At 36.7% G+C, this 26,444-nt stretch overlaps 1 protein-coding gene across 1 annotated transcript; it reads right to left on the bottom strand.

Annotated features, from left to right (window-relative positions):
* Positions 1-508: 508 nt before the first annotated feature.
* LOC127634159 (TLC domain-containing protein 4-B-like) lies at positions 509-26,094 on the bottom strand. Its single transcript, XM_052113575.1, has 7 exons — positions 25,825-26,094; positions 14,875-15,044; positions 14,277-14,366; positions 13,402-13,460; positions 11,981-12,075; positions 5,679-5,752; positions 509-3,379 (listed from the first exon to the last, which is right to left on the bottom strand). The coding sequence occupies exons 2-7, from the start codon at positions 15,027-15,029 to the stop codon at positions 3,064-3,066; spliced, it is 789 nt and encodes a 262-aa protein (XP_051969535.1). The 5' UTR covers positions 15,030-15,044; positions 25,825-26,094; the 3' UTR covers positions 509-3,063.
* Between the last annotated feature and the right edge of the window lie 350 nt (positions 26,095-26,444).

The following is a 26,444-nucleotide window of genomic DNA, read 5'->3' as shown; positions in this document are numbered from 1 at the left end:
TAGTGATGATTACCACAAAAATGTCCCTCATTCTTAAAAAAATACAAATAAATCTTGGTTACAGTGAGTCAGTGAGAATAAAACGAGGGCCGGGTTGAAATTAATTTCTATGGTAATCAACATTATGCCACAAATGATGTCGATTGAGCAAAATGCAGAATATTCCTTTAACATAAAACATGTATATTTAGGCCTCAATGCTTATTTCTTATTCAGGCTTTCAAGAACCAGTAATTAGATGGCTCAGAGAAATAGAGAATAAAAAGTTGGCATTTTGGGTTCAATGTGGAACCTTTATTTTAAAGGCATTAAGATTAGCGTAAGATCAGGCTGTATGTAATTCTTTGCTTTCTGGTAACAGATTAAAATTCAGTTGTAATATGTCAGCATCTGATCATTTTCAGTACACAAAAGGAATTGTGATGCAGTTGCCATGAAATTTAATTATAACAGATGTGCATACTGACATAAACCCTGACAAGCAAACACAAAGTGCTCATGGATCAAGGTGAACATATTGCTTTATTGAGGAAAATGACAATGTAAATGAAAAATGTGAAAAAGACATTTGAAAGAATAAATGTAAAAAAAAAAAACATTACTGTGACTGTCATTCATTCCTTAGGTATGTGGGAACACAAACCCTGTAGCCACCTTGGTAATATATGTAAACCTAGTCATGGAAACAATTTCCTGTGACATAAAATCAGAACATGAAATGTGTCAGTAACAAAAACAGAAACGGTCATGATACTCGATCTTTACACATTCCACGTGTCAAATTTGAACATTTTGACTACAATGTATTTGCAGGGTCCAGTGTCCACACTTTTAAGACATTATTTTACATAAAAATATTTTAAAGCTCTAATATCTAGCAAGGATACACTTCCTAACACTGGAGATTTAGCATTTTAATGAAAGAATAATTCAAAATTGATTTGGCAAACAGAAGACAAAAAATGTGATGCTTTTCTCTTTATAATCGAATCAGTGCTGTGGAAATAACTTGCAAGAGGTTTTTAAAACATATTGAATAAATCATTGTCCCTGCTTTCCCTTTGCTGTATTTTATACTCTATGCAACAATTCTGTTGGCCCATATGCAGTTTGCATTTTAAAATAGTATAAAAAACCTTCTTTGTGTTGGTGTATCACCATTTAGTTTCATATTTAAGATTAAAAACACATCTTTCAAACAGTCATTTTTACTTCAGACCTTTGGTTGTAACATTGGCGAGGAAAAAACCCATAAAAACAATCAAAGTTGGTTTGTACATCCATTACATGAACATACAATGAACCATGTGTTAATATGACACTAAACCAAGTAAATAAAATATCTTTATTTAAAAACAAACAAAAAGGCATTTTGAGTGATTGAATGCAAAGGCAAAAATCACAACAAGGATTCTCTCGAAATAATATAGATACAAATTCAAGTACTTTGTTCTTTAAAAACATAACCGTTATGCATCAGAGCGATGAAAAGCATTCTTTCATCTCAACTGTCTTTCATACCTTTTAATATTTCATTCAATAAAACCTAAGTGCTCATATCTGTGTCGCCACTGAATGCACATGTGAATATATTCTACAATAATTCCTCATATATAGTGACAATACATTTTTAAAATGCATTTGTGAAAGTATCTCTGTATTGTGTATTCTCTCATATGCTGTATATCTAAATCACATAAATTGACACCATTTATATCTTTCCATTACAAAATAATAAATATGTAGTTCAAACATTACCATGCTCTCCAAGTGTAAAACTGGTTAAATAAATTAGGTATGATGCAGGAAATCTATTTGACACCAAAGCCCCAAAAATTCTCTAATATTCATGAGCTAACTCGAGCTCTTTTAGAATTCCTTTTAAATCCCTTTTGCAAAACATTACCCATAGTTGCAATAATGACTGGATACATAATTAAAACAATTACCGTATGTTCAATAAAAGTTCCATGTACAATGCAAACATTCCGAAAACAACACTGTCGCATGCAGTTACCTGTACAGTGCGAACATAGTGTAGAGTCTGTTTCGTGGGAACAGAACGGAATCAGAACGGGATCTGGTGCAGGTGTAAACAGATTTCATTCAAAACCAAAACTAGTTTCGTATTAACAGGATTGAAGTGAGAAGGGTTTCACACTACCAACTTTTTGGCTATTTAACATACATTTGAATCTTGTGTGTTTGTAAACTGATGTGTGACTCCTAAAAACAAAACCAGTTCTAACCCTAACCCTAACAGTTTAGTGAGAAGGGTTCCGCATTACTACTCCAATCTCACATAAATCAAATAGGCGGAAGATTATTTTGGCTATTTATCCCAGATTTTCCCTTTAAGAACTATATTAACAAGCAGTCAGATCTGCATGTCCATCATTTTCATCAGGATCTAATACATCCCAAGTTCAGTGTGATGGTTGATTTTCCAAGAGATTCACAAATAAATCAAGTCGAGTAGAATTGTTTGTCCATAGGGAGGGTTCTTCTTCCAGCAAACCCTGCTATCTCTGATTTTCCGAGTGCAGTTTTGATTCATCTTTCACAGTCAATACACCCGGCTTCAAAGTGAACAAGAACATCAGGCGATTCGCTGACCTCTTGACCCCTTTGCACAGTACAGTGGTTCAGAGTGACTGAACGGACTTTGATGAATAAATAACGTGGTTTACCTGCCCACAGTTTGAGAATTAAAAACCAGCCTCTGGGGTCAAAAAACAAACATGGTTAAAATACAGTTCAGGTGCTTTAGCTGTGGTCTCGAATAGCGCATTATTTGCACCTTCAGTGTACAGTTTCATAACGAGCACAAAAAGGGAGGAGGTCTGTCAGGTTTTAGGTCTTCTCAGTTGAAAGATCTGGCCATGGACCGAAAATATTGCTCTTGGGAAGTCTGCCTTCTCTGTACTGGTCTCCACAAGGTTGTATTGTCCCATTCACCCACTAACGTATACCTGCTCTTGAAGACCGACAACAAGACCCCAAATGCTGTCCGTGAGCAAGTGGCATATACATTTAAAATGCATTCAGGCCTTTTGCTTGTGCTCAATCTGTTTTTCCATTCTCCTGACTCATGGCTTTGGATTTTCGGCTGGAGCGCAGGACTTTATAGCAGCCGCGAGCGATCTTATGCATCCACATGATGTTCATGATGTCCAAGCAGATACTGGAGAAGATCCACGCGCTGCGGCCACCAAAAGAGACCTTGTAGAAGGCCTCAGTGCCGTAAACAGAGGACATTCGACTGTAATACACTGGCATGACGGCGATCCGCACCAGGAAAAATACAGCCGCCATTAGAACCCCGTTAGTCATGTTGGACTTGGAGAATTTGGGGTAACCTAATACTTCAAAGAACCAGCTGGAAAACAAGTGAGCAAAATGACAAAGTAAACGAATCAACCTTCTCATAATTCATTTTAGTTTTGTAATTTTTTTTGTCTGACAAAAGCATATTTGTAACACACATTTAACATCAGTACTCCAAAGCATTTCAGAGGGAATAAATAATCAGTATGAAATAAATGTAAAGAGACATTTTTCAACATTTTTGGATCATGAAAAGTGGTCTTGTTACATATTACACGAGATACAGCAACAAGCAGTAAAGCAATAGTTCTTGTCCTAACCAGCTGCGACTGTGACAAGTGACAGTATGTTGCTTAGTTTCTATTTCTGTTGCATTGCACTGGGAAGCCACACCCACACTTAAATTTAAATGTTCTAAAGCCTAGGAGGTCAAAAGATAAATGGAATTTGCCGATACCGATAATCAAAATGGAAGGGACAGCTAATTGGCCGATAATTAAAAAAACTAATCTATTTATAGAATAATTAAACATTTCTTTGTCTTTCCTTACTATGACAGGCAGACACATTGAGGCTTCAAGTGTCCAAAATTAATATATACAATAAACAACAATGTAATATAAGCAGTTTAGTGTGCAACCAAAATACCAATAATAACCAGAAAAATTCAGAAATGGTGCATAACTGTGGACTTTTAACTAGAGATCGAATGATAGTGGATTTGCCGATACCGATAACCAAGGTGGTGGAAAAGGGCGATGACCAATTAATCATCCGATAGTTTATAGAAAAAAATATTTCTTAGTCTTTCCTTACTATGACAGGCAGACACACTGAGGCTTCAAGTGTCCAAAATTAATATAAACAATAAATGTAATATAAGCAGTTTAATGTGCAACCAAAATCCACAAAATAACCAGAAAAATTCAGATTTGGTGCATAACACTGGACTTAAATATAAACAAGCCTGAAATACACTGGGGACTTACTATCCGTTACAATGCTCTATTTTTACCAACAATTTTTTTTTTGGCCTACATATACACCAGATATATATATATGTTTAATGTTGTGGCTGATCGGTGTCTGTGTACTCACTTTTGTTGCCAGCGGTTTAGACATTAATGGCTGTGTGTTGAGTTATTTTGAGGGGACAGCAAATTTACACTGTTATACAAGCTGTACACTCACTACTTTACATTGTAGCAAAGTGTCATTTCTTCAGTGTTGTCACATGAAAATATATAATCAAATATTTTCAAAAATGTGAGGGGTGTACTCACTTTTGAGAGATACTGTGTGTGTGTGTATGTATATTATATATATATATACACATACATACATACATACACATATATAAATACAGACACACACACACATACAATTGGTCAAAGGTTCTTTACGATCATTATAAAATTAAAAAAAATATTATAATAAAGTCATCAAAACTATGGAATAACACAAATGGAACTATAGGAATTATATTGTGACTAAACAAAATCCAAAATAAATCAAAACTTTGTTATATTTTATCATCTTCATAGTAGTCACCCTTTGCCTAGAATTTGTAGGCATTTTCTCAACCAACTTCTTGAGGTATCACCCTGGGATAAACAGTATTGAAGGAGTTCTCATCTATGTTATTGACACTTATTGGCTGCTTTTCTTTATTATTTGGTCCAAGTTATCAATTTCATAAACTTTTTATTTTTATTTTAGTTTTTAATTAAATTAATATGGTGGCACAATTAAATTTGTACAATTAAAACATATATATAATTTCAAACATTTAAGCACATGCCTTCAGAACATTTCAGTCAAGTGTTTAAAAAATGTTGACCGGTGTATATACACATACACACCAATCAGCCACAACATTAAAACCACCTGCCTAATATTGTGTAGGTCCCCCTCATGCCGCCAAATCAGCACCAACCCTCATCTCAGAATAGTATTCTTAGATGAAATTATTCTCACCACAATTGTACAGAGCGGTTATCTGAGTTACTGTAGACTTTGTCAGTTTGAACAAGTCTCTGTTGACCTCTCTCATCAACAAGGTGTTTCCATCCACAGAACTGATGCTCACTGGATGTTTTTTGTTTCTGGCACCATTCTGAGTAATTCTAGAGACTGTTGTGTGTGAAAATCCCAGGAGATCAGCAGTTAAGTAAAGAGCTTAGTGTCTCTTAATTACTGTATATAGTAAAACCAAAAAAAAAATCATATGCACTCACTGAGCACTTTATTAGGTACATCCACTTATTCATGCGATTATCTAATCAGCCAATAAGCCCAGAGACCAGAAACAAAACCACAATATATTTAAACACAATCAGACAAATACCTACCGCTGGTTCACACAAGGCGTGGAAAATTCTGCTAGCAGACGGAAGTTAGCAAAATAAGGCAACATTCCTTGACCCTGGAACAACAAGGTGAAGAACAAACAGACAATGACACAGACAAGAGTTATAGAAAAGCACTGCTTCAAGAATCAGCTCTCATGAATCAATTTCATCCTAATAGTTTAAATATGTCCAGCTGTCAGGTGCCCAGAGTAATTGCTTGGGTGTTGAGTTATGGTACTCCACTCTGAGCAACGTGAAAAGAACAAACCACAAACAGCAATTGTACTGATGAAGAATTGAACTTCTGAATTCTGAGTGGATGCACATTATTGAACATTCATTTCAAAAAGACTTTTAATATAGTATTTATTTTAAGATAAAGAAATGAGCCTCACTATTATGTCTCTATTCAGCCTGTTATATAAGATCTGTAACAGTGTATATGCAGCAGTGATAACCCTCAAAAACAATGCATATTTTCTGTATGGAGGGACAGAAATACATGGAAGTGTTGATATTAGAATAATAAATGTTCAAATTATGTATAATATATTAATATGATTTAAATCTTACAATTATATCTTGATAATAAAGATAATACAGCGTGACATTTGGGACACAAATGATGTTCCATTTTGTGCTAAACTAAATAAAACAGTAGAGCAGAACAAATTTGATAATCTGTTACGGCCATTAAAACAGTAAAACTGTTGGATGAAAGGAACTTCATACTTCAGTGCAGATTACTAATCTTTGCCATTTAAGTGCCTAAAATATAGTTAGTTAAATACTTAAATGGTTTACCAAAAGAAATGTAACCATGATGAGCCTACGGTTAGAAATGAAATCTGTATATTATCAGTGCAGCAATGGACAGCCATCCAAGTGACTTCAGAAAATGAAGATTTCAAATTAAGCATTCCTCTAAAAACCACAATTTTGCCAATTGTTTAATTATCATTACTAAGACATGATAAAAAAAATATATAGATTTTCTGATGCATCGCAATCTTCATTTGAATGATCTCAATATTGATTCATAAATCTAAAAATCATGTGGCAACCCTCTACAATGAAAGTTCAAAACTCGCACATGCGACCAAATTTCACGATATATAACTAAAAATGACTGATTATAGCCACTGGCTGGTAAACTTTCAGATTTCACATCCTTTCACAGCGTTTTGAGAGTAGAAGTATGGTTTGACTCGTTTCGTGTAATAAGATGAGATCAAACAATTTCTCATTGAATAATGTCTCTTAATATCCTTTCCATTTAATATCCTTTACAGTCAGTTGTTGATTTAAAAACAACAAAAGACACACTTCATTCGAATAACACACAGCACGGATGCGCTAAAGAAAGCATTCTCTCGTTATGTTCACTCAACACTCCAGTGAGACACTGCCGTCATTCTTAAAGAGACATTGCCGATATAGCACTTTTTCTACACATCAATGTAAATACGTTTAAATAGTATAAATTATGCATGTAAACAATGAAAATGTAATATGTGTATGTATGTATGTATATATATGTGTATGTATGTATGTATGTACATACACACACACACACACATACCATACATACATATATATATATATATCTCAAACTCAAATCTGTATCAATACCAAGCCCTTACTATTTCTATTTAAAGCAGCAATAGGATGACCATGCCTCAATTAAGTAAAGTTTACACTGGAAAAACCTTTTTAATTAGTATTTTTGTCTTGTTTCCAAGTATAAATATCTAAACAATTTTAAAACAAGATATATTTACGTAAACAGCTAAATTGCATAATATAAAGTCTTGAATAATTAATTTGTTTTTCACCCCACTGGCAAACGTTTTGCAGTGTACATTCCAATTCCTCGTCAAACATTTGCATTTCAATAACACACTTACCTTTAGGGAATACAATAAAAACACATTAGTATACTTACTCCATTTTAAACCATAAAAGAAAAATCAACAATCAGGTTGGCTAACAGATGCATGCTGGTACCCCTAGGTACTGGTAAGTCCATACTGTAACTGGGCTTCAGTAACTGCTCAGAGTTCCATAACAGCAGGACAGCAGACAAGACAGGAGAGGAGAGATTCTATCTAGATCAGTCAAGTCTGGCTCTTATCTTTTAACTCGACTAACATTTACACTGGTAGTTTTTGCATGAAGGGTTTTGCTGATAAGAGGAAGTGAGACTACGTTATTCAAGAAGTCATGTTAGGTGGGGACAGAGACAGACTGACAGACATATTCTTGGAAAAAAGGTGCAGATTAAATGCAGAAGAACCGAACGACACAGCAGCAGCAACACCACATTTAAGACTCGTTTGACATGCACTACGAGGAACAAACCGCATGACACACTGACAATTTAGATTTTGTCAATTAAAAAAGTTATTTGTCAGCTCTAAATCTAATCAAAAAGTTGTTCTAAAGATGAAGCACAATTATTAAACCAAAACAAATTGTTGGGGGTTTATTGCACTTCATTTTTACAAATGACTTAACCTGATGAATTTAGATGAAAATTTGAATTTAGCCTTTGAAATACCCAAACATAGAAAAAAAGTAATTGTCATAAACTTCCTGTATACTAATTTGTGTTAGCATGTTAAAAAGTGAAGGAAAACAAATTACGATAAAAATAAATTAGCACAATTAATCATACCGCCCGACCCATATGTAGATTCTGTAAAAAATTACTACAATACTTCCATTAGAAATAAACGTTTTTCAAGTTTTTAACGACACAGAATCCTAAAAACATGCCGCTAATGGACTGAAATGCTAAAAGAACAGTGCTACCCAAAACAGCTAAAGAACGTCAATCAGCATGTTATTTCGAAAATAACACAGGAAACAATAACAACGAATGACACTTATGACTTAAACGACAGACTTAATTATTTAGTGAGACCCAACAGAGACTTCCAGTTTGATGCTACAATAAACAATCTTGTAATAAGGGTAATTTTGAACATTTCCATGTATTCCTAGGCAGTCATTAAAGTGACCAGTGACAGTATGGTCTACATCCTGACAACAAAATGCACGTTCAGTTTCCAAGCGACTCTCAAGTTCCATTCATTCAGTGCAAGTTATTTGTGGGATAAGTAAGCAACAACACAGCCACTAACATCAACAGTCGCTGCCCCAAATGCATTTGAATGTATCAGGCATATTTCAGTACTGCTGATTTGTAGAAAAAGGATTTCTTTAATTTTCTAAGAACAAATACTCCAACAAAAATCATTATATGAGTCATTCTACACAAGGGTTGCCTTTTAAGTGTGTCAATAACATACAATACTTTAATAATGACTTAAATCATGAGGTGAGTTAGAGTTGTTGCATGGTTACGGCCCAACTAAATCACATTGCTCTTTTGGTTAAATCTTTAAATGTCAACTTCATTGCCAAGATTATGTGCATTAGAAAATAGATTTTTGAGATACGACCGATTACTTTTTATAGTTGACATCCCAACTCACATTACTACAAGGTATATTCATTTAGCAATAGATGGCACAATGCAGTTTATTAACATAAGTACATTATTAATCTGATTGAATGTTTAAGATCTCACAGAAGTGTAATTTAAAAACCTCTTTTTGAAAATGGAAAAGATGTCAGTTTATAGAATGACCCATGCCTAAGAAGTTATTTGTCCATATAACTATGATTTCTCTGCTAAATGTTTTAATAAAAGTAGAGCATAAGGCCCATGAGTAGTTGTTTATCATATAGTTGAGGAACAGATCAACCTGTTCCGCATACCATGTCAATGCGGAGTCAGCTGTAGCCTAATTTAGATTCATATGGTCCTCTTTATCCATGTTAATGGTAAAATGCATATTCCGTGCCAATCGGAATGGTGAGTAATCAGCAAAGCCTTCCCATAACGTGAGTGAGGGTGAATCGAGGACTCATTGGAACCCTCAACAGAGAGATCTCGAAACAGCCCAACAAACAAGCGGTTTCTCGCTGTTACTCATCCTGCAGATGAGAAGAGAGATGCAGGAGAGAGAGAGAGAGTGAGAGGGTTAAAAGTGATGGTTCACTCAAAAATGGAAACTCTGTCATCATTTACTTATTTTGTTCAAAACCCATATGACTTTCTTCTATGAAACACAAAGGAAAATTTGGAAGGCTGTGTTGCATGGTTGACTTTTTTTCCATGCAATGAATGGGGACTGAAGCTGAATACAAAGTATTTTATTACACCAAGTCTTCTGAAGCCATTCGATAGGTCTGTGTGGTAAACAGATTTAATTTATGTTGTTATTCACCAATTAACTTCACCTCCAGAGAGATTATCTTCATTGAGTCAAAGTCAAAAGATGATTCATTCACGAATCCGACATCACTTCTCTCAGCTAGGGTAGAAGTTAACAACAACTTAAATTTCAGGCTGCTTCAGAACATTTGGAATATAGCGCACGTGTCATACAGACCACTTTCATTCACTGAAAATTGTAACATTCTTCCTAGCTCTCTCTGGCGCGATTCGCAATTTATCGTCGTTTTAATTTTGATCTTTTCAATCTGCTTCTCGAGTTTGACTCACTTAATGATGGTTGCATCTGGTTGCAACAGCCTGTTTTTACACAAAGCTATCGCATGTCTTCAGATTGGAATATAGCAGACAAGTTGTCTGCTTTTGCATCCTTTTTGATCCCTGAAACCTCATTCATTATATTTGCATGGAAAAGAGTGACCACTACAGCCTTTTTGTGTTCCATGAAATAAATAAAGTCATAGAGGTTTGGAATGTAGCTGAGTAAATTATGAAATAATTTCCTTTTTGGGTGAACGATCCCTTTAAGCGAAAGTTTAGCTCAAAGCAGGGGAAGGTATCAGAGCATGCACACAGGAAACCGTCCACCAGTGCAACAGGAACAGCGAGAATCAACACATGCACACAATCTGGTTCAGTTGGGCCAAAATTGGCCAGAACTGACCAATACAGTTGCTGAGGGGGTCAGTGGGTCAGAAGAAGTGTTGAGAGGAGAGAATGGACTTCTGCATAACCTTCAATGAGCATTCCATGCAAAAAATACCATCATCATCATCATTATCATCATAGCCATTATAAGCTAAAGAACCTGGTGACCTAGAGGGTAATGGTTCAACTGAACCAAGAGTGAACAGCAGTGGCCTTTTATTGGTGTAGCCTAGTGGTTAATAACACATGTTAAGTTTATACTTAAGTATAAAACAACGGCATACAATGCAAAACCTTACTGACTGATGTGTAATTTTCAATCCATTCTTACTGCCATTCTCACAATTTTGACAAACCTAATTTATGGTGGCCGGCTAGATAATGTAACCTTAGTTTAAATCAGCATTTAATTCCCGACAACATTATTTAATACATCACAGATATCCAAATATTTATATGGCATAAAAACACATTTACAAGATCAAAGAATGTGACAGTTCCATTCTCTCACAATAGCCGAGTTTCCACTATCAGGTCAAATGAGGGTGTGCTAGAGCGTGCCAAGGACAGTCGCATTCCCACTGTCACCTCTTGGACTTCCTCAGGGCCAACAGCCAAGTGCCTTTGGCCCAAGGTTAATCGGCGGGCCAAAGAAGGCCATTTGGGGAATGAGGTGACGTTTCGAGTCAGGTCTCACTTTCCAACAAGCAAAGACTGAAATAAGCAAACAAACGTCAGCTTAAGTCTACACCATGTTCATTTTGAGGGCCATCTAATCTCCATAGCTTGATCTTCCCTCTTGCTTGTGAAATGGGAAGGGTGTGTGACGATGGTTCCAGGGCGGTGTATTAAGGGTGGGTTTTAGGACAACACTGCAGGGCTTTTGGCCCAATAATGGGAATGCACCGATTTTGGTCTTGCTGCTCGAGGTCTGAGGCTATTGGTCTGGCTGAACAGTTAATAGCCTTGGCTCGCACTAGCCCGAAAGTGGAAATGCGGCCAGTGACCCAAGGCCATCCTTGTTAAGTCCTGATTACTACATGAAAAAAACGGCCACAAATGTAAGCATTCATGTAAACTGGCCTGAAACTGTGCTGACTTGGACATATGGGACAAATCTGACTTTCAGCTTCTGACAACCAACAGTATTCTATACCATCCTACTCCATAGTTTGTGGTTTAGCACTGTGTTAGGTCTCAACATTTGTAACGATGCCACAAAGTGTTAGTGAGGGGAACAAAGTGCTCTCAGCACCAGTTGAACACCCGAGCGCCACCACTGTTCACTTTTGATTGTCACTTTCCCATCTTGCCTGCATGTTCTGTTATGGGACAACAGTGAACTCACCAGTACATAGTAGTAAGCATACAATGCTGCCAGGTGGTGGACTACAAAAAACTTGTCTCCTATTGCTCTCCAATAGTAAAATATAAGCAGCAGATCTGAAAAACAGACAGAAAAAAGTGGAAAAGATAAAAATTCAAAAACAAGAAATTCAATCAATTTACCCTTTTCACAGACTGTCAATGTGATGATGCATTTCTACCTTATTTAGCAACATAAATAGTCGGAGCTGCAGTCATAGTTCTGGCTAAGAGAGACTAATATTGAGCAATATTTCTATATTTATATTGATATTGATGTTACATTCATAACATATCTTTTAAATTAGCCTTGCATAATATTTTTTTTTTTTTCATATGCAACTCTTGCAATGGGGTTTCTAATACAGCTACTGAGGGAGTGATAGTAGATTTGACATTTTTCTCTCTTCTGGCTGCTGTATTAAATTTTTTCCTCTTTTGGAAAGTCGTGGAAATGTGTTTTGTGTTGTTTTGTGCTGTGGTCTCCCCATCACCACTAAAGAGTTTTACACCATTTGAAAACCAGAAGTGTGAAAAGGGTCCATTTCAAATGTCTACAAATAATGAAATGATAGTTCAAAACATGCCCAACCTACACAATCAATCGAGTAAATGTTGCTCCAGTGACGTTCCAAAAATGGTTCAATGTGGCCGTTTTAACCTCGTTTTATCCCAATATCTAATTTTTTAATTATTCCATAAAGATTCTCAAATTATATTCCCGGTTGCATTTCATTTAAAATGTTCAAATGTGCCACGTTATGATTCTTCTGAAGGAACGGGAGAACCAATGGAATTTGGTTTCACCATCATGTCTTGAGGCAGAATTTTGAAATGTCCACAAGCACCATTGAGATTTGAGAGCTACGCAGTAGGAAAGATTTTCAGTGAAAATCAGTTCTTTTTAGTTCTTCTTCACACAAAGTCAAAGATTACAGAACACAAAATGTAGGTTATGAGTTATATAGAGCACTTTTGTTGCTTTTTTGTCATTTTTGAGCTTGACAGCCCCATAAAGACCAACATTTGTTAGACATGGGAAAAAAAGAAACCTGGAAATAATTCCTTAGACAATAGCAACAATAGATAATTCCTTCTGTGTTCCACAGAGGAAGTCATACGGGTTTAAACATGAAGATTTTTGGGTTAACTATGAATTACTTTTTTAATATATCTCACATATTGTTGTTCTATATACCTCTGTATTCTACATCCTTCAAACCAATCATATCATCCAACTATAACTGATGCTTTACGTTATCCTTAAAAACAAGGCTAAAACAACCACAAAGAGATGATTTGGGGGTGCACAGATAAATGTTGCTTGGTGTAACCAATTAAAAATGTTGCATCTATCAGAAGACCCGAAATTAGAGGTACCATACAGCTGCTGGAAGCGCTCACCAGATATGAGGTAGCCTGTCGTAATGCTCACATTTATCTTCACCAGAGTAGGATCTCCCCTGTTGTGTTAAAGATAAGCAGAAGGTACTACAATTACTCAGAGTTCATGATCATATTAGAAGCAGGGTTCCCACACTTTTTACGACCGGTCTATAACAGTTCTAATCGTTTGTGATTACTTTATAAGGATTGTTTTTTTAATTATTACATTTAGACCGGCTCACTTGTGAATCATACAGGTGATCTGAATACCAGTTTGACCGATTCATTGAATGAATGAATGATTCGCTCACAAATCGGACCATCACTATGGCTTGTGAGCACGCTTTACCCTTCACAAGAGCAATATCTAGCATATAAAATATTTTGGAGATATACATATTCAAAATAGATATTCCCGTGATTTTTTCATAACTTCTGAGATATGAAATGGATAGTTCAACAAAAAAAATATATACAATTCTGATATTGTTTAATTACCCCAAATCTTGATCCAAATCTGTATGACACAAAAGGAGATATTAATAGGCAGTATATGTTAGCCTCAGTCACAGTTAACTTTCACTGAAGGGAAGATGCAATGAAAGTGAATGGTGACCGAGCCTAACATCTCCTTTTTCGTTCCACAGGAGAAAGTCATGCAGATTTGAAACAACATAAAGGGGTGAATAAATGCTGACAGAATGTTCATTTATGTCTGAACTATTCCTTTAATTTCCATAACTTTTTCCATGACAATGCAAATATTCAGAATATTTCCAGGTTTTCAATGATCGTGGGAACCCTGTCAAACAGAATGACAGGAAGTATCTCGTTTGTCAATACAGCAGTACTTTCCCAGTGTGACAGGGCAGTCTTGAAGACCGAGCACTCACCATACAGGGTCTTGATTGACGGCCTCATCGAAGAACAGGATGTAGAGGCAGAAAAGGCCGACCAGCAGGGCGTGGAGGGTGGACACGGTCCTGCAGAGACATGCAAGGAAAAGATTTCCTCCATTACACACGGCAACAGATTTTACACTTTGTTTCAACCATAGAACAATGTCAAGTTGAAACAATCGAAACGGGGCAATTGACTGCTGTCAATCAACTAAGCGCTGTGGGCGTCACATCTAAAGATCTTCTCCAGCTGCCTGTACTCTTGCCAGCCCACTGAAAATGAGCGTACTATCCCCAGGCAGCTTTCTCTCGCCCTCTCTGACTTTCTTTCTAAGGGGTGAATTCACTAAACATTTGCACCACTTTTGAGCACAGCACTGCAGTGCAAAAACCTACCTTCTTATTCATGAACCACTCCCAGTCAAGTTTAACCATGTGCTATGTACAAATTGCACAAAGTATTCACATTTGCGAGAACCATCAGTTTTATTAGAAGGCAAGTTAAAAAAATGGGTCAAATAAATGAATTAACAAATGACACAAGTGCTGTGCAAACATTCTCAGTGTTGGAGATAGACCATAAATTGTGTACCTTGAGTTCCACTCGATCTTCTGTTTGTGGGTGAGTTTGAGGAAGCCAGGGCTGATTCTGGATGACACCCAGGGGCTGACGGTGTGAAAGAGCCACTGGAAGGTACAGAAACTCACCACAGAGATGAGCAGAATCAGATGACTGAAGGGGTCCATGGCCACCCGACCCCACTGCAAGAGAAACACCACAACAGCTAAGTGAAGACGCTTTAAATGAGGCCATGAACAATGTGCTGTTGAGATCACACAGTGAACATTACCCAGTGGAAACTAACACTTACAGTAGTAAATGTTTAGCAGACCTGCCAGCTGGTATAACTCAATGTTAAAAGGGAAAAAAACAAAAGAGGTGTTTGTAAAGCCCACGTATCTATCATGGACTCTTAAAGAGAATACTGACTGTGGGAACAGAAGTTCACTGGGTTTCATTCAACTGAAATATTTGACATTTTTTCAACTTTGGCACTTGTTTTTGTCATGTTGCACATTTTCGTCATGAATGATAATGTTATTTATATTGACTAATACATGCCATTTTAATTAGAATTACATTTATTAAAATTAATGAATATGATGTGAACTAATCTAATAAAAATGACAAAAAGGATGCATCATGACGATAATTACAGGTTGAATTTTGTTTATTTTTTATATAGTTGACACTTGATTCAATAAATAAATGTTTATAAATTGTACAAAATATATTAAAAAAAAAGTTTGGTCTGTTACAGTTTGACACACTTTTTTGTCATTTTCGTCATCAACCATAATGTTATTTTTGTTGATGTCATTTTAATTAGAATAAAATGGATTTAAATGAATATGACAAAAGTATTGACAAAATTTCAAAAAAACATGTCACAACACTTAATTGTCTTTTCATCTTGTCTTCGTTAGCTAATAAAGACGACACAAAAAGGATGTCGCCACAATAATTATGTTGAATTTTGTTTATCTTTTATATATTTGATAATTTATTCAATTAATAAATGTTTATACATGTTCCAAAATTGAATTTTTTAAGTTTGGTCTTTTGCAGTTTAAAATGTATTTATATATCTTTTCATTTTACACATTTTTGTCATCAACCATAATATTCTATTTGTTGACTAATATATGCCATTTTATCTGAATACATTTTTATAAAAAAATATGATAAAATAGACAAAATTCAAAAAGAAATAACAAAAACTAAAATGCACACTAGTTACACATATAAATGTTCATGTTCTAATGTTGATGGTCTAAAATGTTTATCTAGGATTATTCTAAATGAGGGGGCGTGTTCCCTCAGTTAGTAATTAGCATGATTCATGCCCAAATCATCTTCATATAAGGGCTTTCCACACCACCTCACTTGTACAGTTCCAACCGTATCCTTAAATGTGGTTTGAGTTGGATTTAAATTTGACCTTAAATTTAGAAAAAACTTACTGATGAATCATGATTTCTTCAAGAAAACATTTGCATACAGGTTTTGTGCACAAATACGTGACACAGCATACTGTATGACCCCGGCATCTTTCAAATGTCTTACTGACAAAATTTGCTTAATGCAAGAGCTTGTTGCCGTTCAACACTATCCAAAATCTGAGACATGTTACACAGCTCTATTGTAAACATGTTACTTATTATAGCATTGTAAGGGATTTTATGTTCATAAATCATAAAATATATAGGCTGAACCTTTATGGTAGTTCTACATGTCCCACATACTATTGAGCTCCAATGTTGTTCTGAAAGTAAAATCTTAAGTCTGAGAATAAAAGGGCTACAGTTTAAAAGTTCCTCTTGATATCTGTCTCATTCTGTATCAGATCAAAAAATCTGTCCCTTTAAACCACTTAATTAGAAAGCAATGATCCATAATGATAAAACTTTGGGCAAAATATTGGAGCGTTTCCCACTGAGAATAATCAAGAGATCAGAAGAAAAGCCATCAAGACAAAATTAAATGCAAATCTCGTTCATGCTATTCTGAGTGCATTTAAGTGGTTCTTACTTCCCACCATATATGGTTGTCTATTAGAGAACATGCCATTGGGTTAATATTCTCATGGTCAATTGGGCTAAATCTGAGGCTAGGCCATATTTGCACTGAAAGACCCAGTGTGGGAAACCAGAATTTGTTATCATTTCCCCTTTCTTTCCTCTTGGTTTCCTTTCTACCCCAAACTACCTCTGAGAATAGAAATGCCACCCATATTCCATGGGGCATCTGCGTGCTCTGTACTGACACCACTACCCACAGATCTACGTTTTGTGACCTTTGGCCCATAATAGCTAATAGAAAACATGGGGTGTCTTCGGACTAATTTGTCCCGCCACAGTTTCAACTGAAAATATTTTTACACTTCTCATAATACCATAAAATATCTCTAATGTTGTGTTTCGCGCTGCTGCTTCAGCAAAGCCTCTCTCACTCCGTCAAGTCAGTCCCCCCCCAAATTTTCTGAATCTGAGAAAATTCCGCCAAAATGCCCGTCTTGGTGAGGTATTCATGTAAACACAGAGAGTGATTTCTAAAGTGAACGTAAACAGCAGGAAGTATAAATATAAGCTAATAGACCTGCTGCTGTCGTATGTCATTATAAATAAACAACCATACTTTAGTACACTTCAGTAGCTTTAAAAAGTATTCATGAATTATAGTCATATATTTTGAAGACCAGTAGTTGTTTTATGTTGCATTTCATTCTGAATGTTTACTTGAATACTTGAAAGCCTACTGCTGTTAAAAACTTTTAATACGGTTTTAAAAAAGCTGAGTTCTTTATTTGCACTTTTTGTTCTATTATTTTTAATCCATTTCTAGTCATTGCTTTTTTTATTGTTATTTTATTACTGATTGTTTACTAGTCTTGAATTATTACTTAAGCACTTGTAAACATTCTTCCATAACATATTAAGTGTTATTATTTGTTGTGGTATTGATAGTAAAATTTCACTACAGACTACTGAAATTGTGGTATTGTGATAATGTATAGCCTTTATTGTACAGGGTAGATCTTGCTGCAATAACATGATGAAAAAGTAGATCTCATTCCAAAAAATTACGAGCACCCATGCTGTTAATGGTGGCGATTGAGGCTTTTCTTTATTTGACTGCCATACGTAACAAAATAATGATCATATGACAATAGCCTCCTCCCCTCCCCAGGAGGGGAGGCGACTATTGTCACAGAGAATTGAGTTGATTGCATAGGTACACTATTAGGTTGGGCATCGGTCATAATTTTAGAAAAATATACAACATAAAATTTGACGTTACTTTAGCATGTAACTTAAATGTCTTTTTTTCTCTACGGACCAGTAACTTTTTTACTCAGACAAGTGAATGACCAATTTACTTGTCCATAGGACAAGCACATGACAATGCTTAATGTCGAGACCTGGCTAAATACCTGCGCTAGTCGATTTTGTGTTTTGACCATTTGTGAACTGCATAAAACTCGGTCTTGTTTATGCTTTGTGGGTATGACTTTTTTGCCATGTCATCATCATTCATATTTATACAAACAATGTGTTTGATTAAATTACTACTACAGCACAAATTTCTACAAACGTGCTTAATTTTGCTCTCAACGTGCATTTACATTTATGCATTTGGCAGACGCTTTTATCCAAAGCGACTTACAGTGCACTTATTACAGGGACAATCCCCCCGGAGCAAACTGGAGTTAAGTGCCTTGCTCAAGGACACAATGGTGGTGGCTGTGGGGATCGAACCAGCGACCTTCTGATTAACAGTTATGTGCTTTAGCCCACTATGCCGCCACCACCACTACACACATGCACCAGATTGATTCATTTAACTTTAAAATGTATAACATTTTCTTATGGGGGAGAATGCCCCAGGAACCCCCAACAGGGTCCAGGGTCCAGGGTCCACCCAGCAAAGTTTCACAAAATCCTGTGGGAAACACTGGATACTACGTACAAAATGAGTAATCATTATTTTAGCTCATTTTCTAGAAGAACGCCAAGTTTAAAATGTGTATATCTGCTAAAATGACATTTTTTGTCACCTTTAAGGAGTAAGCTCACGTATAGATGGCTTCAAAGCTCATAGACAAGGACCAAAAGTAAGTTCATTGGGTCTTTATGGGACATCACATAACACATTATAAACAACATGTTTACTTTCAACAGAGCTGGTGTGATTTCAGAACATAGTCAAACAGTGTTAGCTAAACATGACATCAGTACATCTCCTTATGGGGTGATCGGAGTAAAAAAAAACATGGCATCACTAAAAATAGATGTTCTTTATGTAGCAATAGGCTACATATGCATACATACTACACCCACTCAGAGCATGGGGTTTCTCAAGCTGGTTAAGGGCAGACCTCCAAAAAGGTCACGTAGCAATGTATGGCCACAGCTGTGACATAACATACAGGAACATACGTACTTTTCACAGACTAAAAACGTGCATGTGTCTCTCTATTTTACATAATGATTTTAATAACTGTTACTAACATAATAAGTAAGGGATGGGCATTGAGTAATTTCGTTGAGGGGGAGCGGGGTATGGCACCCACTTTGTAAACCACAATCCCCTCTAGATTAATTTAGTCAAGGTTGCAGATTTCTATGGCAAAAATCCACCCAATCAGATCTTGACACTTCGGATATATTCTGCCATGGTGATGCTTTACTCACTCACTCACTCACTCACTCACTCACTCACTCACTCACTCACTCACTCACTCACTCACTCACTCACTCTCACAAAGATGTTGGTTTTCTGAAAACACTAGTATGATAGAGTTTAGTGATTATTTGATTTGTCCTTCATAGTGTTCACATGAATGTTATGCCACAGAAGGCAATGTAAGTTTTAAAACTTTTCACACACTTTTAGAAATTCAAAAGAGAACAATTCAAGAAAATATTTTGTCTTTCATTAAAAAGAAGAGAACAGAATGTAAGATATTGCTATGAAAAGTTTACAGTTATAATGTGTACATGTTTTTAACTCAAACCATTTTCAGGGTTTCACCCATAAAACGCGTGTGTAGAACAACTTTTTTACACCACTCTTTAAGCATGCTTCATAGAAACACACTAAATGTCCTTTACTTGTTCTGTTATGTGTCTGTGACAGTGAGCGAGAGATCTAGAAAAAATAAAATGTCTTGATCATAATGTGGATTATTTTCATAAAATTCATCATAAAATACAATAATAGAGGGTAACAGGTGCTTAATATGGCCATGTGTCTTAAGGGTCAATGAAGTCATGCAAATCCTTTTCCAGATCTGTTAAATTAAAAATACATAAATTCAATTTACACAAACCTGAACACACCTCTTCTATAATTAGCAGAGTTTAAGAATTTAAACCCCAGAAAAAATATCAATATGATTTTAAAGTAAAACATTTGGTATCCAGAGACAGTAAAAAAACAAAAATTCAGTCATATTAAAAGCTGAAATTCCTGAAAAAAAATTTTTTGGAAATAAAAATGCAGTGAAACAATTGTGTTTTAAATTATGATTCATATTTAACAACGCTTTTGTCGGGGGTCACGTGATGCCATGTAAGAAGCGGACATGTGAGTGTGAAAATTCTCATGTTATAATCTGTTGAAATTCAATACACCCAGTTACACATTTGCTCATTGAGGTAAAACATGGCAAAGAAGTAAAACTCCTCAGGCTCTGGAGACATTAAAATACATTTAGGTGTTCTGGATGAAAGCCCCAACAGGCCTACAGACCGGGGACTCGATTTGGATGGTGTGGCGGGAGAGGAGATCCAGCATGTTGGTGATGCTGACGAAGGTTCTTGCTGACTTGGAAGATCTCGTTGTAATACGTTGATTAATTACGGCAATGGAAATAAAATTATCTGGGTTTGTTGCAAGAGTGGCAGATGTTGAGAAACTAATAGATTATCTGGAGTCATCAGAGAGGGATTTATCCGCTAGTCCGCCCGTGACCAAAGTTGATTTGGAACATATCCTTGAAAAGTTTGAAGATTTTGAGAATAGAAGCCGCAGGAATAACGTCCATATTGTTGGAATTCCTGAGCACGAGGAGGGAAGTTATGTGGTGAAATTCCTAGACGAGCTCTTCCAGAGTCTGCTCGACATAATAGGCCATAAAATGGAAATTGAGCAAACTCAGAGTCCCGGCTCGGAGATCTGCTGAGAGAGATAGGCCTTGATCAATCCTGGACAAATTTCTGAGATCATCCGATAAAGATCTCGTGTTACGCCAGGCGAGGAGCAAAGGACAGCTTTCTTGGAAGAATCACAATACTTGCTTGTTCCCAGACATTGCAAATTCGACAAGAGAGAAATGCGATCGGTTCAGGGAATGTAAGAAAATCTTACATCAATGGAAGATTGCCTTTGCACTTATGTTTCTGGGCCAAAATGAGAATAGACACAAAAGACGGTCGCAAGGTATTTCGGTATTCTCGTGCTTATGCCTCCTGTTGGCTGGTGTTTGATTTGTGGAGTATTTCCGTGGGACATTGGAATGATGACTTCATCTGCTACATTCACGGACAGACGGCTCACTGAAAATTTGTTTGAATGTCCGAGGACACTGACCGGCTTTATATCGGCTAGAATATTGTTTTGTGGAGGAACACACTTTCAAGGCAGTTTTGTGAATTAATCTACACATTATTTGTATTTACTCTGCCTATTGGCTGGGTTTATTTTACAAAGTATTTTCTGTTATGTAATTTTGCCTTACAAATTTGTGAGGCAAAATTGAGCAACCGACGGCAAAGTTGTCACAGGGGTTCTCGTAGGCGTACATGGACCTTCTGAGTTTAGAGGGATTGACGCCAGTTGGCGCTGTCGTGTGCGGGGTTAATGTGCAAGTTTTTCTTTTTTCTATTTGTTTTGTTCGGGGGATGTTCGGGTTTAATTGTTGCACTGATGCTTAAATGTGGTCTTTATCGTTTTGTTTTTGACACACAATTAATTTTTTCTATTATATCAAAATGTAAAATATTAATATGAATAGGTTATTTCTCTCCACATGGAATGTAAATGGGTTGGGGCACCCCATAAAAAGAAGCCAGGTTATTTCCTTTCTTAAACATAAGAAATATGATATTGTGTTTCTTCAAGAAACGCATCTTTCCCTGCAGGAAGCTGGAAAATTTGGGAAGATATGGGGTGGAGATGTTTTCTTTAGTGCTGGCTCAAGTAAAAGCAAGGGAGTTATTATATTGATTAATAAACATATACAATTCACTATTCTCAAACAGATTCATGATAAATCAGGAAGAGTCATTATTGTTTTAGCAGAAATGCAGTCTCTCCCTTTAGATGTCCCCCTCTCTTATTTCAAACAATTTGATAGCATAGCGAAGTCCTTTATTTAAAATGGAAAGCGTCCCAGGTTACATTTCAATAAGTTACATAGGCCGATTTACAAGGGTGCGCTAGGCCAACCCAAGATTTGTTTTATTATTATGTGTTTGGTCTTAGACATTTGGTTCATTGGTTGTTCTATATGAGAGGACCCCTCCATGGATTCTTATTAAACAAGAATTTATAGCCCCTATTTTGCCATTGCAAAGCATTTGCACATGGTTTGGACTACAGTGTCGAGTGTTCAATTTGGACATTTATTTTAATGTTGCCTCAAGCCTACGACTGAACCCTAAATTACATATTATTAAGTCCCCTTTCTGTTGGTCAGAGTGGATTGGGAGGGGGTTGCTACACTCTGTGAACTATATGAGAGTGGAGGGTTGAGATCTTTTGATAATTTGGTTCAACATTTTAAGATTACTAGATCCCAGTTCTTTAGGTTTTTACAGCTGCGCCATCTACTCTGTGCTGTTTTTGGGAGTGGTGTTCACCCACCTAAACCTGCAGATACTCTGGAAATGGTGCTTACTGCTTATGGGAAAAGTCATGAAGCTTCGGTTTATTACTCCCTGTTAATTCAGAGTCTGGGGGATGGAGCTTTATCTTCTCTCAAGAGAATATGGGAGAAAGATTTAAACTTGGTATTGGAGGAGGGAGAGTGGGCTAGGATCCTAAAAAGCATCAGGTCTGCATCTAGAGATGCAAGGATCCATCTAATGCAATATAAGATTTTGCATTGGTTCTACTGGACCCATTCTAGATTGTATAGGCTTGGTCTTAAAGACTGACCCACCTGCTGGCAATGCCAGTCAGGAGATGGGGACACAACCCATGTTTTCTGGGGTTGTATTAAGATTCAGGAACGTTATGTGTGTGACATACTGGACACTCAGTTTTCATTTTGCCCCAGACTGTGTATTTTGGGTGATGGATGGGGTCCTGAATATAGGAGATTAATACATGAAGAGCTGGGACCTAACCAGCGTGATGATTGGCAGACAGCTAATCCTTAGGGAATGGAAGTCAACTGATGTACACTCATTTCGTGAGTGGTGCACAGTGTTGGGTAAAGTGGCAGCTTTCAAGGAGATGGCTTCCAGATGGCTGGGGAACCTGTCGATTTATGACAGAAAATGTGGCAGTTGTTTCATTTGGAGGGGTCCTAGTGTGGGGCAGTGGAGGGAGACAATTTTATATTTTCATTGTTTTCCCTACATGTTGAACTTTGTCTTTTTTATGCACTTATGTATTTCTATTTGGGTGTGATGTTATTTTTGTTTTGTGTATGTTGGGGGTATTAGGTAGCAATTTTGTTGTTTATTTTGACAATAAAACCATAAAACAGAGCGAAAATCTTTAGACCAGGGGAGTCAAACATAGGGCCCGCGGGCCAGATACGAGTCATCTCCACCCGCGGGATGATTTGCAGAAAAAAATAAAAAAAAATAATGTTTGAAAACATTCACGTTTATTTAGCCTGTAACTTGGGCAAAATGTATTCAGAATATTATTTTATTAGCAACAGCAGAACAGCTAAACATTTACATTTGTGGTGTTGCATGTAGCTATGTTATAGCTTGCATGATCAATGGAATTTAATCAAATTAAAATCAGCGCCCACCTAACATTGCAGTGGTGGGTTATTTCTGTGACGGGAAACTTATTAAAATCTAGGAGTTGCATGTGACAAGAAATGCTGTCAAGACACAAAGACGCACATTTGAACACACTTTATTATATTTTGAAGAATAGACAAAAGAATAAAGCTGTTGATTTGCTGTGTATAAAGAGGCACTCTGCCACCCAAAAGCGCAACGCTTCTCATGTAACATACACATGCAGAGTGCTCACGGTTTCTGCTATTTCAGTCATCTGAAAATAGTTTGCAACTACAAGAACAGTGTCGTCCATAAGAATGCTGCAAATTATTTCAGACCATCTCAAGAGGTGCTCCAAGTTTAGTTTGCTAGATTTCCATGGAGAAGTTGGCATTTGCATGCATTGTGAATACAACATTGCTTAATACATAACCATACAAAGCAAGCAGGGGCGTAGCACCAAATTTTGGGCCCTGGGTACAAACCATCTTGCTGGGCCCCCGTACCAAATATGTATGTATAGAAAACTGACTTCTAAGGGGCCCCCCCTGCCTCGGGCCCTGGGTACTCGGTACCCTTTACCCCCCCAGTCCGACGCCCCTGAAAGCAAGTGACATGAAGCCACAGTAATGAATTGTTATGTCTCATCATAATTCACAACAGCTTCAGAAGTGATGTTTTATATACCTTTATGTATAACCAAAGGAGCTGGTAAAAACAAAAAACAGTCAAAGTGGCTGGTGAAATTGGGCATTCACAGCACTGTGGCTGGTGGGCATAAAAAACTAAACTTATCTTTTTAGCCTAGTGTTTGCTATGAAAGAAGCATCTTTCTATTTTCCAGCTCCAATTTTCCTTTGCTCCACCGCTGAACTACCAGCATCATTAAAGAAATCATATTTTACCCAAGTTATGAGATTGCAGTCTGAATTGAATGTGGTGACATTAAAAGCATGCACTGTGAAATAACACCGCGTACCTTTCTATTGTGTTATGTTCACCGGCTGTCCTCAACAACAAACATGGTGAATGGTTTAGTACAATTCATGACTAAATGACTCTTATGAGCTGGTACTTTTAAAACAGTGATTCACCAGCTCACAAGTTCTTGTTTTGAAGGGTTAGATTATCATGTAGATAAATACAGCTGAAGTCAGAAGTTACCCACACCTTAGCCAAACAAACTTTTCACAATTCCTGAAATTTAAAACGTGAAAACAAAAAAAAACAGTGTTTATAAACAGTTGTTGGAAAAATGACTTGTGTCATGCACAAAGTAGATGTCCATAACGACTAGCCAAATCTATAGTTTGCTAATATTAAATCTGTGGAGTGGTTAAACAATTAGCATTAATGATTTCAACCTAAGCGTATGTCTCAACTGTATATCCGTAGCAGGAAGAGCAGGGTGAAAGACCACATGCATGAGCAAGTAGGCCAGTTTTCTGCAGTCAGACCAGGACAGTTTAATAGAAAACAAAAATAAATACATCCTAAAAACCTGTGCAACCTTTCATACTTTCATTAGACATAGTGAAAGTTCATGATTTTCCAGTCGCAAACCTGAAATATGCTTTACATTGCAACCGGAACATATTCACGTGCTGCTTCAGTTCAGACTCAACACAAAGCAGTTATGTGCATGTTTAAATCACATATTTGTGCCTTTTAATGTCATTTTTGCCTTCATTTGTCAATAGATTCGGTCATTTAACCGTGGTGTGCGGCATGAACTGCATCTTGTGTAACAGACGCACACGTCTATGTAGCTAGATGTGGATTTTATGAAGATGTGCAAAATATACAAAGGCGATGTGACAACATAAATAAGTGCATACATCCCTGAAGCTCTCTAAATACAGTGCGATGGACGGACATTGACTCTTGTTGTCGTGCTTTCCTTTAGGCCAGATCACACCGCAATGCTGGCTGAGCGCACAGCTTATATGCATTAAATTATTGCTGCATGTCATGCAATGAAAATGCACGCACTTATGCATATGCTTACCTCTTATCAATCATCAATGATGTATGTTGGTTAGTTGTGCATGGTCTCTGAAAACATGGGCTGAAAAATCCGTGTGTTTTCGTCAATCAGCAACATTTAATATTATCCTCCCTCCTCCACGGTGACATGAAATGCATGCTTTCATATCAATCACAAAAACATAAGGTCTTTATAATAACGCCGTTAATAGCGAGTTGGATCTTGTGTCAGTTGTATAACCCCGAGTCGGTGAGAACATGTTGACCAGTATGTTGATGTGAAACTGATGTGAGTCGATGATGGCAGTATGTGATGGTGGCTGAGATGAGGGGCGTGAAGATCCAATTTCATTCTTAAAGAGATATTCACACACATTCGTACACAGCGCTCGCGCTCGCTCGCTCTCTCTCTCTCTCTCTCTCTCTCTCTCTCTCTCTCTCTCTCTCTCTCTCTCTCTCTCTCTCTCTATTATAATCACATTAAAATTAAATGGTACATTTCTATTGCCAATGGCCTACTGACTGACGAAAAAAGAAATGGTAGTTGAGGGTCATGTTTACCCAACTATGAGGACTTCCTCTATACGAACAGAGTGAAAGTGTGGGAAAAAAGCACATGTTGCTAACAAGTTGCTAAAAAAG

Source organism: Xyrauchen texanus, chromosome 41 (assembly GCF_025860055.1).
Source record: "Xyrauchen texanus isolate HMW12.3.18 chromosome 41, RBS_HiC_50CHRs, whole genome shotgun sequence".
NCBI lineage: Eukaryota > Metazoa > Chordata > Actinopteri > Cypriniformes > Catostomidae > Xyrauchen > Xyrauchen texanus.
Note: the sequence above shows the minus strand (reverse complement) of the source record. Positions and strands in the feature narration are given on the sequence as shown.

Excerpts from the sequence above, each read along its gene's own strand:
- LOC127634159 (XM_052113575.1), bottom strand. The coding sequence starts at position 15,029 with ATGGACCCCTTCAGTCATCTGATTCTGCTCATCTCTGTGGTGAGTTTC. Across the intron at positions 12,076-13,401 it reads GACAGGCTACCTCATATCTG|ATCTGCTGCTTATATTTTAC; the intron begins GTGAGCGCTTCC and ends TCTGTTTTTCAG. Across the intron at positions 5,753-11,980 it reads ATGCTTACTACTATGTACTG|GGTCAAGGAATGTTGCCTTA; the intron begins GTGAGTTCACTG and ends TTGTTGTTCCAG.